Raw genomic sequence first — 11,949 nt, 5'->3', positions numbered from 1 at the left:
AGATAAACGAAATGATAAAATTTGAATGGTATTTTCATGAATTCATAATAAAGAGGAAGATGTATTTAATCTTGGTAAATTAATTAGACTCTGTCCTGTTTTTTTATCTCCTGTCAAAACTCATATATTTTGGAGCAAAAAACAAGAAAACTGCACTAGAAAAATTGAACAGCGAGAATATTAATTTTATTTTTGTCAAAAAAAAATGTCAGAAGTGGGATTTGAACCCACGCTCTCTCACGAGAACCAGAACTTGAGTCTGGCGCCTTAGACCACTCGGCCATCCTGACAATGAAGTATTATTTTAAAATCTTCAATTTTATAAGCAGACATTGCACAAGAATCATACACTCATCATGAAATTGTGAAAAGATACATAAGTTTAAATTATCATCACACAATTTTCTTACAGATAAATTTTGTGACACATCTAAATATTAACAATCATTCTCATCTGAGGGAGTATGATTTAGTGCCGACAGTGTAGAATACAGAAAGAAAAATAGACGGAATGGAAAGGAATGATCCAGAGTTTCTTTACTTGTTTGTTTAAGTTCCGGAAACGGAAAGAGAAGTTGTTTATTACTTTGTATATGTGTTTGGTAATTAGATTCCATATATATTTTTATATAAATCAAATTTTATTGTCTTTTATATGTGAAAAATAATAAATTGAAAACTTAATAAATAAATCTTGATAAGTTATTAAAAAATTACTAAATTAAATTATTTGTACCTCTTTTCATTTGGGTCATGAAAACATGGACAAAAAATAATCGTCTGAAGTAAAAGTTCCAGTCCCAGTGTCTGCTGCTTGGTTCACCAACACCATTACTTGGCATGTACAGAATGTTTTAGAAATGTGTCCTTGACAATATAAAGATGAAGGCTTTATGCAAGACTGCAAAGAAAAATCTAAAGACAAGCCTAATTAAATAATCATCATCTAATATACTGTACTAACAAGAAGTCATGATATCATTGATATCTCAGAAGTCAGAAGCAAGTAACAACACCCTTCTTGTGACAGGCTGACAGCTATCATTTTTACATCTAAATATAACTGCTTCTTTAGGATTTTAAACCAAATAGCCAACCCAGAAGTAGCAGACATGTTGGTATAAATTACATAAATTAACAAGATCATCAGTGCTATTGAATTGAAAGCATAAGATGTTTGCATAACAAAAAACAAATATATTATTAGTTTGGCTCTCAGAACTTCTTCCTTAAACCAATTACCAATATACTTCTTATCACAATCCAGTTTAATCGATTATTAGTACTTGTTACTTCACACTGATACAAAATTACTGCGGAAACATGAGCCATTCCAAATAAAACACTATGCCAGTCATCCTGAAAACACTACAGTAGCACAAAGAGCCTGCAGCTAAGGAAATCTGCAGTACAATTCTTTAGTAGAAATCGGCAGATGCTTAAAACCCTGCAGAAAGTCTGTTGCAGGATAGAAAATAGTCAAAATCATGCAGAATTCGCCAAGAAAGTCTGCAGCAGAAAGAAGAATTCTGATAATTTTGCAGGTATCAAGCATCATAATTCACGGATAAAAAACCTTGCAACCAAGAAGCTAAACCAAATCATAAAATTCGCAAAACAGAGCAACAAATTACTAGAAAATAAACATGTCTATCCCAATACAAAAATAAATACAACTTTGGTATCGATTCACTTCAAGTCAGGTTTATAAAATCCCTTGCTTTAGTTACTGAGAGCATCAGATTTTGTTTTGAATTTTAGTAAATGTAGCAGGCAATCAGAAGGAAGAAAAACACTACAGCTTCGAAACACAGACCAGATAAAAATGTAGAACAATATACTTATCACTGTGTTGATCAATGGTACAAGAGAAAGAGTGCTGTAACTACAACGGGATCAATGTTAATTGAGAACAAGATGTGCATCTTCTAAGCCTCTTATACATGCCCACGTTCTTGTAAATACAAAACCGATAAAAATAATCATGATCTATATGCCAAGCGACAAGTTTCACAATAGCAATTAGATTTAGATTAATAACAATAGCAAATCTGCGCAATAGCAAGAACTTCAACACCAACAATGCCACTAACATTAGGCCGAGATTAAACTGATTATCTTACTAATTCTCAAATAAAAATACAAACTTGAAAAAGAAAAACTCACTACAAGAAAAACGGGTTTTCCCTGCCTTATTCTCTTCATTGGTTGTACGGCCAAGCTTTCAAGCCTCCACAACTGTAATAGCAAAGACTGAGACGACGTTTTTGCAAGTCTTCACCAAAGTTACATATGACTCTGAAACTTCTGTCAACGAGATTGTAATGTATGATCTGACCAGGTAGTTCCAATACCAAGAACGAATCCTCCTTGAAATTGTCTGTTCTTACAAGTAAAGCAACAGCAGCATTAAAACTTTCACCAGAATAATAAGCGCGTTCTTTCATCACTGGGAAAGCTTTGGAAATAGGAACAAGATCAATTTGGTACTTGACAAACCAGCCTGAGTAATCGCTCTTCATCTCATACACATTGAGTGAAGGGTCATAAGGACAAACCTCAGCGTAATGCAAATGGCCTTGAGATTCCCCAAAGTATGAACTGTAGTGAAATTCCTTAATAGCCATAGGAGGGCTTGGAAATGTTTGTAACCTTTCTTTGTCCACATTAAAATAAAAACCATCAGAACTAGGTTGCGTTTCAGAGCATTCACTTAACCAATGCATACCTCCATTCCAATAAACACCCGCCTTGAACCAACTAATCCGCGGAGCTGGACATAAAGACTTGATACAACTTCTCCCAAGTCCCCGTTTCAGAGGAGTAAATATAAAATTCACCAACATCAGCATTATCTCTCGAGTTGTAGTGAAAAGGGAAATAACTTTGTAGTGAAGTGACTTTGAAGGATAAAAATCAAGTCGATGTGAGGGATAGAGTCATCGTGACAAGGGTGTTTAGGAAGGGTATCTACTTGATTAGTGCAGGGATTACAAACATAATATCTCCTTTTTCGTTCTACGAAGACATCGATGAGACTACAACTAGAGCACAGAAAGATGCCATGACATGATCTCAACAAAAACAACCTGTCTTGGATTAAAAGTGTCGGTAGATTTCATGGTACTGAAGGGAGAGGGGGTGTCTGGATGTTCTAGATGGACGAAATAGAGTAGTTGCTTTAGTTTACATGGTATATGAAAGAAGAAAGCAGAGGTGGGGAGAGGATGCAAACTACGGAGGCGAATCAAGTGGGGATTGGCGATGAGTGAGAGCCATTGTTTCGAAACACACTTCAAGGAAATTAGTTTTTTCCAAGGCACATGCAACAAGATTAATGTTAAAAGATCATCGTTGTCAACAACAGCTTGAGAGGAGGAGGATTTCAGTTGGGCATGTTCTTTCCCATGCTTATGCTGCTGCTTCTTCTTCTTCTTACAAAATCCCATGCTTATGCTTCTGTTTTTGCTACACTGGCGTTTAGGGTAAAGCCAAGAGCCAAGACACCCGAAGTAGGTGAAATTATAAAAACAGATGATTAGGTCACATTCGATTAACCCGCTTCTATCCGCTAAAATCTCCACAGACTCCATAGATAAATATGCTCATCGAAATTTTGATTATCAAGACTATTAATTGACAAAATTATTAATTTGACGAGGTTAATAACTTTCCTTGTAAAAAAATCTGGCAACGAATATATTCATCCAAATTAGGATTATTTTACAGGTTGTTTAATTGTTATGTCTAAAATCGCAGGCCACCGGCACGAGCCGCAAAAATAACTTAAAAAATAATAATATAACTAAGAGCTTATTTCAAAAAAAACAGAATGGTAAGTTACATTGATTTTTTTGGGCATTTAAGTTAAGTATATTGTATTTGTAAACATTTATATGTATCTCTTTTATTTGAAAAACTTTCGCACTTTTAAAAAATATCAAAAAATTGAACAATTTCAAATTACAATAACTCAAAATATAAAATAAATATTTAGATAAAATCATTTAAAAAGCAAAATAAGACAATGATGACGTTTCTTATTCTTTGCTGTTAAAACATGCATGGAATTTTTTTTTTTGCCAGCGGAATTTTATTTCAATAGATTCTGGGGTAGGCTAGCTGTTCACATTTTTCTGAATATCAAGGTAGGTCAGGCCCAAATACAACAAAACAAAATGGGCTAGACGCAAAAATAGAGATAGCCCACTTGTAGTTGTATCGGGTCAGCCCACATCTAATCCTTCTCTGCAAACAAGATTCCAAGACTGTACAACACAAAACTTGAAGCTTTGAAGCATTTCTCTTTTTAATTAGAACAGCTAATTATATCATTTTCTTGACAAATTGTTTCAACTTGTGGCCTAAAGGTACAATCTTTTTCAATGTAACTCATTATTCTTATAGCTATAACACTTGATTGTGTTATTATATTTAAGGGCATGTTATGATTTCTGAAATTTCAAGATTTTGATTATGTATTTCGATTGTTTGTACTGTTTTTTCATCTGGGTGTGATTTTCTTGTGAAGTTTATAGCTTTGTTATTGACTTCTCACTGTTTTGTAGCTTTGGTTTCACACTATATGTTATTGAATTTAAGGGCATGTTATAGTTTCTGAAATTTCAAGATTTTGAATATATATTTTGTTTGTTTCTACTGTTTTTACATCTGGGTGTCATTTTCTTGTGATTTTTTTTTTTTTTTTAAACGTAGGAACCCGCAGCCGCTACCCTTTGGGTGCGCACCGGGTAAACCCACGAGCTCACGTGATATATTGACTTTTGTGTTTTTGTATGTACATTTTGAGTGTAGTTTCTCGTGGAAGGTGTATGAGCAATGTTGTCAAATTACTGAAGGTAAATTATCAAAATGATGCCAGGGAAGATTGGTTTGTGTCGATCATTGTCGACTACGCGTTATTTATGTCAAAGAATTAAGCAAACAGGTATATATGAATTACGGTATTGATTGTAAGACTAGTTAAATTTGTGGTAGTGTTGTTGAGTTAAGGGGAGTTATTTAATGAAACTTACTTGTTTACTGTTTTAGAATCAGATATCGTCAAGATGTTCCGGTTGTCAACTCCGAGTGAAGAAACACAAAATTTTTCGAGGAATCGGACATCGGTAAAGAGGAACAGTTCAGCTAGGGTTTTAGATGAGAGGTTTATTAGGATTCTTAAGATATTTAAGTGGGGTCCAGATGCCGAAAAGGCTTTAGAGGTGCTTAAGATGAGAGTTGATCACAGATTAGTTCGTGAGGTATTGAACATAGATGTTGATATCAATGTGAAGATCCATTTTTTTAGGTGGGCTGGAAAGAGGAGAAATTTTGAGCATGATTCTACTACTTACATGGCTCTCATTCGTTGTCTTGATGATGTCGGAATGGTTGGAGAAATGGGGAAGACGATCCAAGAGATGGTTCGAGGCACGTGTCTCATAGATCCAACTGATTTATCTGAGATTGTTAGAATTTTGGGCAAAGCTAAGATGGTGAACAAGGCACTATCTGTGTTTTACCAAATCAAAAGTCGCAAATGCAATCCAAACATAAGCACTTATAATTCCATAATCTTGATGCTGATGCAACAAGGTCACCACGAAAAAGTTCATGAGCTCTATAATGAGATGTGTAATGAACATAACTGTTTTCCTGATACATTTACGTACAGTGCACTAATATCTTCTTTTGGGAAATTGGGTCGTGATGATTCTGCTCTCAGGTTGTTCTATGAAATGAAGGATTATGGATTGCATCCCACTCCAAAGATATATACTACTTTGCTGGCTATTCACTTTAAGTCTGGTAGGGTTGAGGAAGCGCTTGCATTAGTTAAGGAAATGAGAGAATCAGGTTGTGTTTTGACCGTCTATACGTACACAGAGTTAATAAAAGGCCTCTGGAAAGCTGGGAAACCTGAAGAAGGTTACAACATATTTTTGAATATGTTAAAAGAGGGTCGCAAGCCAGATGTTGTGCTTATGAACAACGTTATAAACCTTTTGGGCAGGTCTGGACGTCTGGTTGATGCTCTGAAGCTTTTTGAAGATATGAAATCCTTTAATTGTGAACCGAATGTGGTGACCTATAACACTGTCATCAAAGTGCTATTTGAGTCCAAAGCTCCTGCGTCTGAAGCTTCTTTGTGGTTTGAGAGGATGAAGACAAATGGCTTTGTTCCTAGCTCTTTCACCTACTCTATATTGATTGATGGTTTTTGCAAGGCAAACAGAATAGAAAAAGCTTTGCTGTTGCTCGAGGAAATGGATGAGAAGGGTTTTCCTCCATGTCCAGCTGCCTATTGCAGCCTGATCAATGCTCTTGGAAAATCCAGAAGATATGAAGCTGCCAATGAGTTATTTCAAGAATTAAAAGAGAATTGTGGATCTTCCAGTGCTCGTGTATATGCTGTTATGATTAAACATTTTGGTAAATGTGGGCGTATGGGTGAAGCTGTAAATATGTTTAATGAAATGAAAAACCTCGGTTGCTGTCCAGACATATACGCATATAATGCTCTCATGTCAGGGATGGTGAGGGCAGGGTTGATAGATGATGCTCATTCCTTGCTTCGTACCATGGAAGAAAATGGTTGCACTCCTGATTTAAATTCACATAATATAATACTGAATGGATTGGCTAGATCTGGGGGCCCAGAACAGGCAGTGCAAATGTTTATGAAGATGAAGCACTCGAACCTAAAGCCAGATGCAGTCACTTACAACACTGTTCTCAGCTGTTTCAGTCGTGCCGGTATGTTTGAGGAAGCTGCAAAACTAATGAAAGAGATGCGTTCCAATGGGTTTGAATATGATATGATCACTTACTCTTCAATACTCGAGGCTGTCGGTAAGATTGATATAGACCAGACCCATGCAATTTGATGAAACCTGGCCTGGTTCTTTATGGACACCCGTGCCTTTCGGTATAGCTAGACCATCGTTGTTGAGCTGGTACAAACACATACACACATTGTATAAGTTGTGGATGGCTACTGGCTTCCTGTTCTTAGGGAGGATCATCCGGTGTATGCACTTTACGTTCATACAAGAAATTTTCCGGTGCTGATAACTTAAGAATTTTGACGCAGATCCTTATAACCGGTTGAAATGTTGTTATCGACGGAAAAAACTACACTTGTGTACCAAGTCAAGACAGTATACAGAAACTGCTCAGATAGTCAGATGGCACTACAGTCTGGTTGGTGCATAATAGAGATATATATTTGAAGATGTAGCAGCTGGGAAAGTAGGAAATAATTAATATACAGTTCTTTTTTCCCAGGTACAAGCTCATTTACTAATTTTTAGCTGTTGAAACCAGTGTTTCAAAAATTCAGTACATCAGAGAAATAGAAGTGAATCAGCAATGAAAATAACATCTTGTGATGCATCTAGTTTTCATGTTTTGCAGTAAACTTTGCACATTGGAGCATAAGTTATGTATTTGCAGTTAGGATCCATTAATCTTGTTGATAATACAGAATTCTTAACACTAAAAACATTTTCCGCTAGCTCTCTAACCCACCGGAAACCGGCTAGGGTTACTTACCTGGTAACCATCCGTGTAATGGTTGGATATGTCATTTGGAAACTTGAAGTTGAGTTCAGATTGATACCATCAAATCTCCTATTATTGTCGAGCACTCTGAATGTCATTCTTCATCAATATAAGCTAAAAAATTAAGAATGGTGCTTGGATTAACATACTGAATCACATACAAAGTTTCTTTATTGAAACAAATACATTCATTTATGCCAGCAACTTTATTGCCTCAAACATTAGATCCTGAATGGATGATGCCTGGATAGTATACGTCTATACGATACACAGCTAGGTAAATATCCGATGCAGGATTTGAAAAACAGGACTGAAAATTTTAGCAGAACCATTATCTGCACTCTCAGCCTTTGCTTTCCAATAGCAGTCTTTCAGCATTTCAAGTTTGCTAAAAAGTCCATCCTTAGCACTAAGATAAAAAAAAAAAACAGATGCCTCAATTACTGAAATTCTCAGCAGAATCGTCATTCTGTTCATCATCTCCTCGGCGTATACTTGCAATCTCCGCGCTTGCTCTTTCTAATATCTGCCTCTTCTGCATTTCCAGTTCACGGAAGAAGTCCATCCTCATTCTTTCCAACTCTAACATCTGTTTCCTTTTGCTACTCTCAATCTTCTCATAAATATCACTAAATTTTGTAATAGATTCTGCAAGCAATCTGAAAGAACCTCCATCCACTCTGCTTGTTCGCTTTGGTGGAAGCAGATCTGAACCCTTTTCCTCGGCCTCGACAGATTCTGAATTTTCTGGACTATTACTCAACTCATCTATACCACAGGCGCGATTCAAGGGTACCCTGGTGTACTGGGTAACATACTCAGAGTTCACAGAATTCACTCTACGTGAAAGCCTTGGTTGCTGTGGCGTTGATGACAATAACATGTTCATCTTTTTAAAGTACACCCATTTACTAGTTGTATCCATCATTCCCTGTAGCTTCATCTTCTCCTTTTTGTACTTCTTCTTCAATGTATCTAAACGGTTACGACACTGAGTGTCAGTCCTTACAAGTTTTGATTGCTGTGAGACCTTCTCCGCAACTTCTTGCCATTCTTCAGATCTAAGGCTCTTCCTTCCACGCTGAAGAAACCTATCACCCCAAGCATCTAGTAGAACAAAAGTCTCGTGTTCAGTCCAGTCTGAAAGTGCATTCCGACCACCATGAGATGGCTTTGGAACTGATTTAGTCATAGCTAAAGGAGCTGGAACTCGAGGAGCAAATTCATAACTTGATAGCAAGCTCTTCATCTTCCTCTTCTTCGGTTGTCTGTGTAGATCACTTTCTATCCTCCTATAATCATTTGAATTATTTTCGTCATCATGATCGCTATCATCCCCATCCTCATTTCCCTCTTCATCTAGAACATCATCTTCATCACTGACATCTTCGGCCTTACCATTCAGCTGAATAATATCTTCCTCATTACCATCACCTTCTTCCTCTTCCTCTTCTTCATTTGGTTCGTCAACTTCGGTGTCATCATCACCTTCCACATATTGATCACCATCATTGCGAGGATAAGATACATTCCGGACACGAATCTTGGGACACTGTGACGACTCAAAACCTCGAGACTCAGAATAAGGGTCCTCAGCATCATCCATTCAAAAATAGCAAGTTCTCAAAAACCTAACCAATATATTCTTCCGAAATTCCAAAACTAGGAACTCCACAAGTAATCTACCAAAACAAATCAACACAAATCAAGACTTTAAATCATAACTAACTATTTCCATCTTTGAAGTTTCTAGTACATCTACAACCCCATGAATAATAACAATTATTCATCTATATCTACAGAACACTAATCTCCCAAATTAGCAACATATTCAACAAAAACACTCATGACACAAAAACCAACTCATAAAACGTTAAAAAGCACCCATCTCTACAATAAAAATCACCCCCTTCAACATAAATTTAACCTAAATCAAGTAAAACACAAGACTCTATCCTCAATTTTGGACATAATCATGAGTTCAAGAACTCAAACAGTGAAAAAAACACTAATCTTTACAATAAAAAGCACACCTTTAACATAAATTTAAACCAAAATCAAAGAAAAGCCCAAGATTCTAACCTCAATTTCAAGCATAAACATGAGCTCAAGAACTTAAAGTCTTCAAAAGTTAAAAAAACACTAATCTTTACAATAAAAATCACAACTTTAACATAAATTCAAACAAAAATTAAGAAAAGCCCAAGATCCTAACCTCAATTTCAGACATAAACTTGAGTTCAACTCAGAATCTGCAACTTTCTGCAAGATTTGAGCAGTTTAGCAAGTACAAAAAAGTCAAGATTTTGTTGTAAGAGAAAAGAGGGGCTAATTAGACCATGTTAGGGTTTGTTTGGGAATTGGGGATAAGGAAAGAAGGAAAGTGTGAAAGGATGAGGTGTATGTTGTGTAATAAATCAACACTCACCCACCAGTTGAACTATAAGTTAATGTATGTTTATGATTGGTTGGACCAGGTCACTGCTCTGTCAAAGACTCAAACTGATTTGGGCCATCTGGCTAATCTTAAATGGGTGAGTCATAATCAATGGACTGGATTGCAAGCATTAATAGTCAGTCAACTCACTTTGAGAGTTGTTAAGTGAAGAAGATGAGTTGAAGGTTAGTATAGTGATTATATAATTTTGTAGTATAAATAATTTATAAATATCTAAAGTTTTGATAGTTTCGAAAAAAAACTAAATTTTTGATAATAAAATTTGATTAAATATGTATATGAGCAATGTTAAAGTTATTATCTTTTATGCGGCAGTGTAGCAAAAAGTGAACATAAAAATTATTGGAGTGAAAATTAAAGTTGGTCAGTGTGAAAATTAAAATTATTGATGATAGAATCTGATCATTCATATTAGATCGATATAATAATATTTTATTTATTGAAATTATTATTTTTATTTTAGAAAAATATGTACTGATTAATCAAATTTTAGAAACGAAATATCATAGTAATTTATGATAATCAATTGGGTGATTGATTAATTAAATTGGCATTATTCAAAACTATGCTTCCTTTAAACTATCATTTTAATTTTAAAATAATAATTTGAATTGTTATGTGACGAAAAAGAACTTTTTAACTCATTATATAAAATGTCATTTATCCAATTTAAAGTCAGAAATCACTTTTGGTAAGAACAATTTTATTTATGTTAGTACTTATATGATTAATTTATATTTATATTTGTAATATATTAAGTTATACATATCTATTTTGTTACGAGTATGATTTTGTCTACCTAATTATGTATTAGGTTTAGATTTAACTTATTGATTGGACATTCAACATAATTTTATCAAAAATAAATATAACCTACTCATTAAAAATGTTAATAATATAGATACGAAAAATAATTATTCAAACTTATTTTAACATTTACATTACATTACTAACTCTTAATTGAATATTTGACAAAATACTAGTAATTAAAACCTTTTAAACGTATTTTAAGATGTAAATGATATATTTTTAAATATATTTTATTAATTTTTTTAGAACAGAAAACTAAAATCTATATTTTTATTTAGAAAACGAAATCCGAAAAATCATGTGTAAACAAATATTTTTACCTATAAAAAATTAATACAATTATTATTGGGATCTTTTTAAAAATACCCATCTGTAAAATTATATTTTTAAAAATACTACCATCTTTTTCATTGTTTTTAAAAATACCTTTTCATTAATTTTTTTTTTCAAAAATACGGTTTGCAACTTTTGCAACCTCATTTGCAACCTTGGGCGGCGCAGCCGTAAAAGTTGCAAATGAGGTTGCAAAAGTTGCAAATGAGGTTGCAAAAGTTGCAAATAAAAATAGAAAGTTGCAACTGTTGCAACTGCAATTGCAACTAGTTCAACTGAAAATTGTAAGTTGCAACTTCTAGTTTTCAGTTGCCATTTTCGACCTCTGTTTCGACATCTACCTATATACTAGCATAAAAGCCCGTGCGAGGCACGGGCTCTAGTTTGTGTTTGTATTTTAAATAATATCCATGTGTCTTCGTACTATTTCGAATGTAACTGTTACGTTTTATTCTTTGACAAAATATGTAAACATGAAAATGAAATATTTGAAACCTAATAACATTAATGGTAAGAATAAGTACTATATTTTAAAAAAAATTATTGATCAAAAACTCTATTTGAACTGATTTTTTTATATTCAAATTCGTTAGGATATAGAGGCCACTACCATATTATTTATATATTTAAAATCATATTCGAAATTAATATTGAAACTTTTAGATTTTAAATATATTATACCTCATTAAAAGTATATGTAATATATTGTTGAAAATTATTAAATTATTTCATCTAATATAACATAATTTTGATGAAAACTTTTTCTTGATATGTGAATTACG

The 11,949-nt window shown here is 34.1% G+C and overlaps 3 protein-coding genes and 1 non-coding gene across 4 annotated transcripts; 1 reads left to right on the top strand and 3 right to left on the bottom strand.

The window, feature by feature from the left end:
- Window positions 1-206: 206 nt before the first annotated feature.
- On the bottom strand, window positions 207-290 carry TRNAL-CAA (transfer RNA leucine (anticodon CAA)). Its single transcript has one exon. It is a non-coding gene; the product is annotated as a tRNA-Leu (tRNA).
- Window positions 291-2,201: 1,911 nt separating this feature from the next.
- On the bottom strand, window positions 2,202-2,852 carry LOC108195071 (F-box protein At5g07610). The gene has a single exon (XM_017362004.2). It carries the CDS (start codon window positions 2,850-2,852, stop codon window positions 2,202-2,204), a length of 651 nt encoding a protein of 216 aa, XP_017217493.2.
- Window positions 2,853-4,230: 1,378 nt separating this feature from the next.
- LOC108195819 (pentatricopeptide repeat-containing protein At3g16010) lies at window positions 4,231-7,423 on the top strand. The gene is made up of 3 exons (XM_017362782.2): window positions 4,231-4,370; window positions 4,816-4,948; window positions 5,053-7,423. The coding sequence occupies exons 2-3, from the start codon at window positions 4,873-4,875 to the stop codon at window positions 6,888-6,890; spliced, it is 1,914 nt and encodes a 637-aa protein (XP_017218271.1). The 5' UTR covers window positions 4,231-4,370; window positions 4,816-4,872; the 3' UTR covers window positions 6,891-7,423.
- Window positions 7,424-7,676: 253 nt separating this feature from the next.
- On the bottom strand, window positions 7,677-10,003 carry LOC108195821 (trihelix transcription factor ENAP1). The gene is made up of 2 exons (XM_017362783.2): window positions 9,782-10,003; window positions 7,677-9,248 (listed from the first exon to the last, which is right to left on the bottom strand). Exon 2 carries the CDS (start codon window positions 9,170-9,172, stop codon window positions 8,003-8,005), a length of 1,170 nt encoding a protein of 389 aa, XP_017218272.1. The 5' UTR covers window positions 9,173-9,248; window positions 9,782-10,003; the 3' UTR covers window positions 7,677-8,002.
- Between the last annotated feature and the right edge of the window lie 1,946 nt (window positions 10,004-11,949).

Source organism: Daucus carota, chromosome 7 (assembly GCF_001625215.2).
Source record: "Daucus carota subsp. sativus chromosome 7, DH1 v3.0, whole genome shotgun sequence".
Lineage (NCBI taxonomy): Eukaryota > Viridiplantae > Streptophyta > Magnoliopsida > Apiales > Apiaceae > Daucus > Daucus carota.
This window is presented reverse-complemented; position numbering and strand designations above follow the sequence as displayed.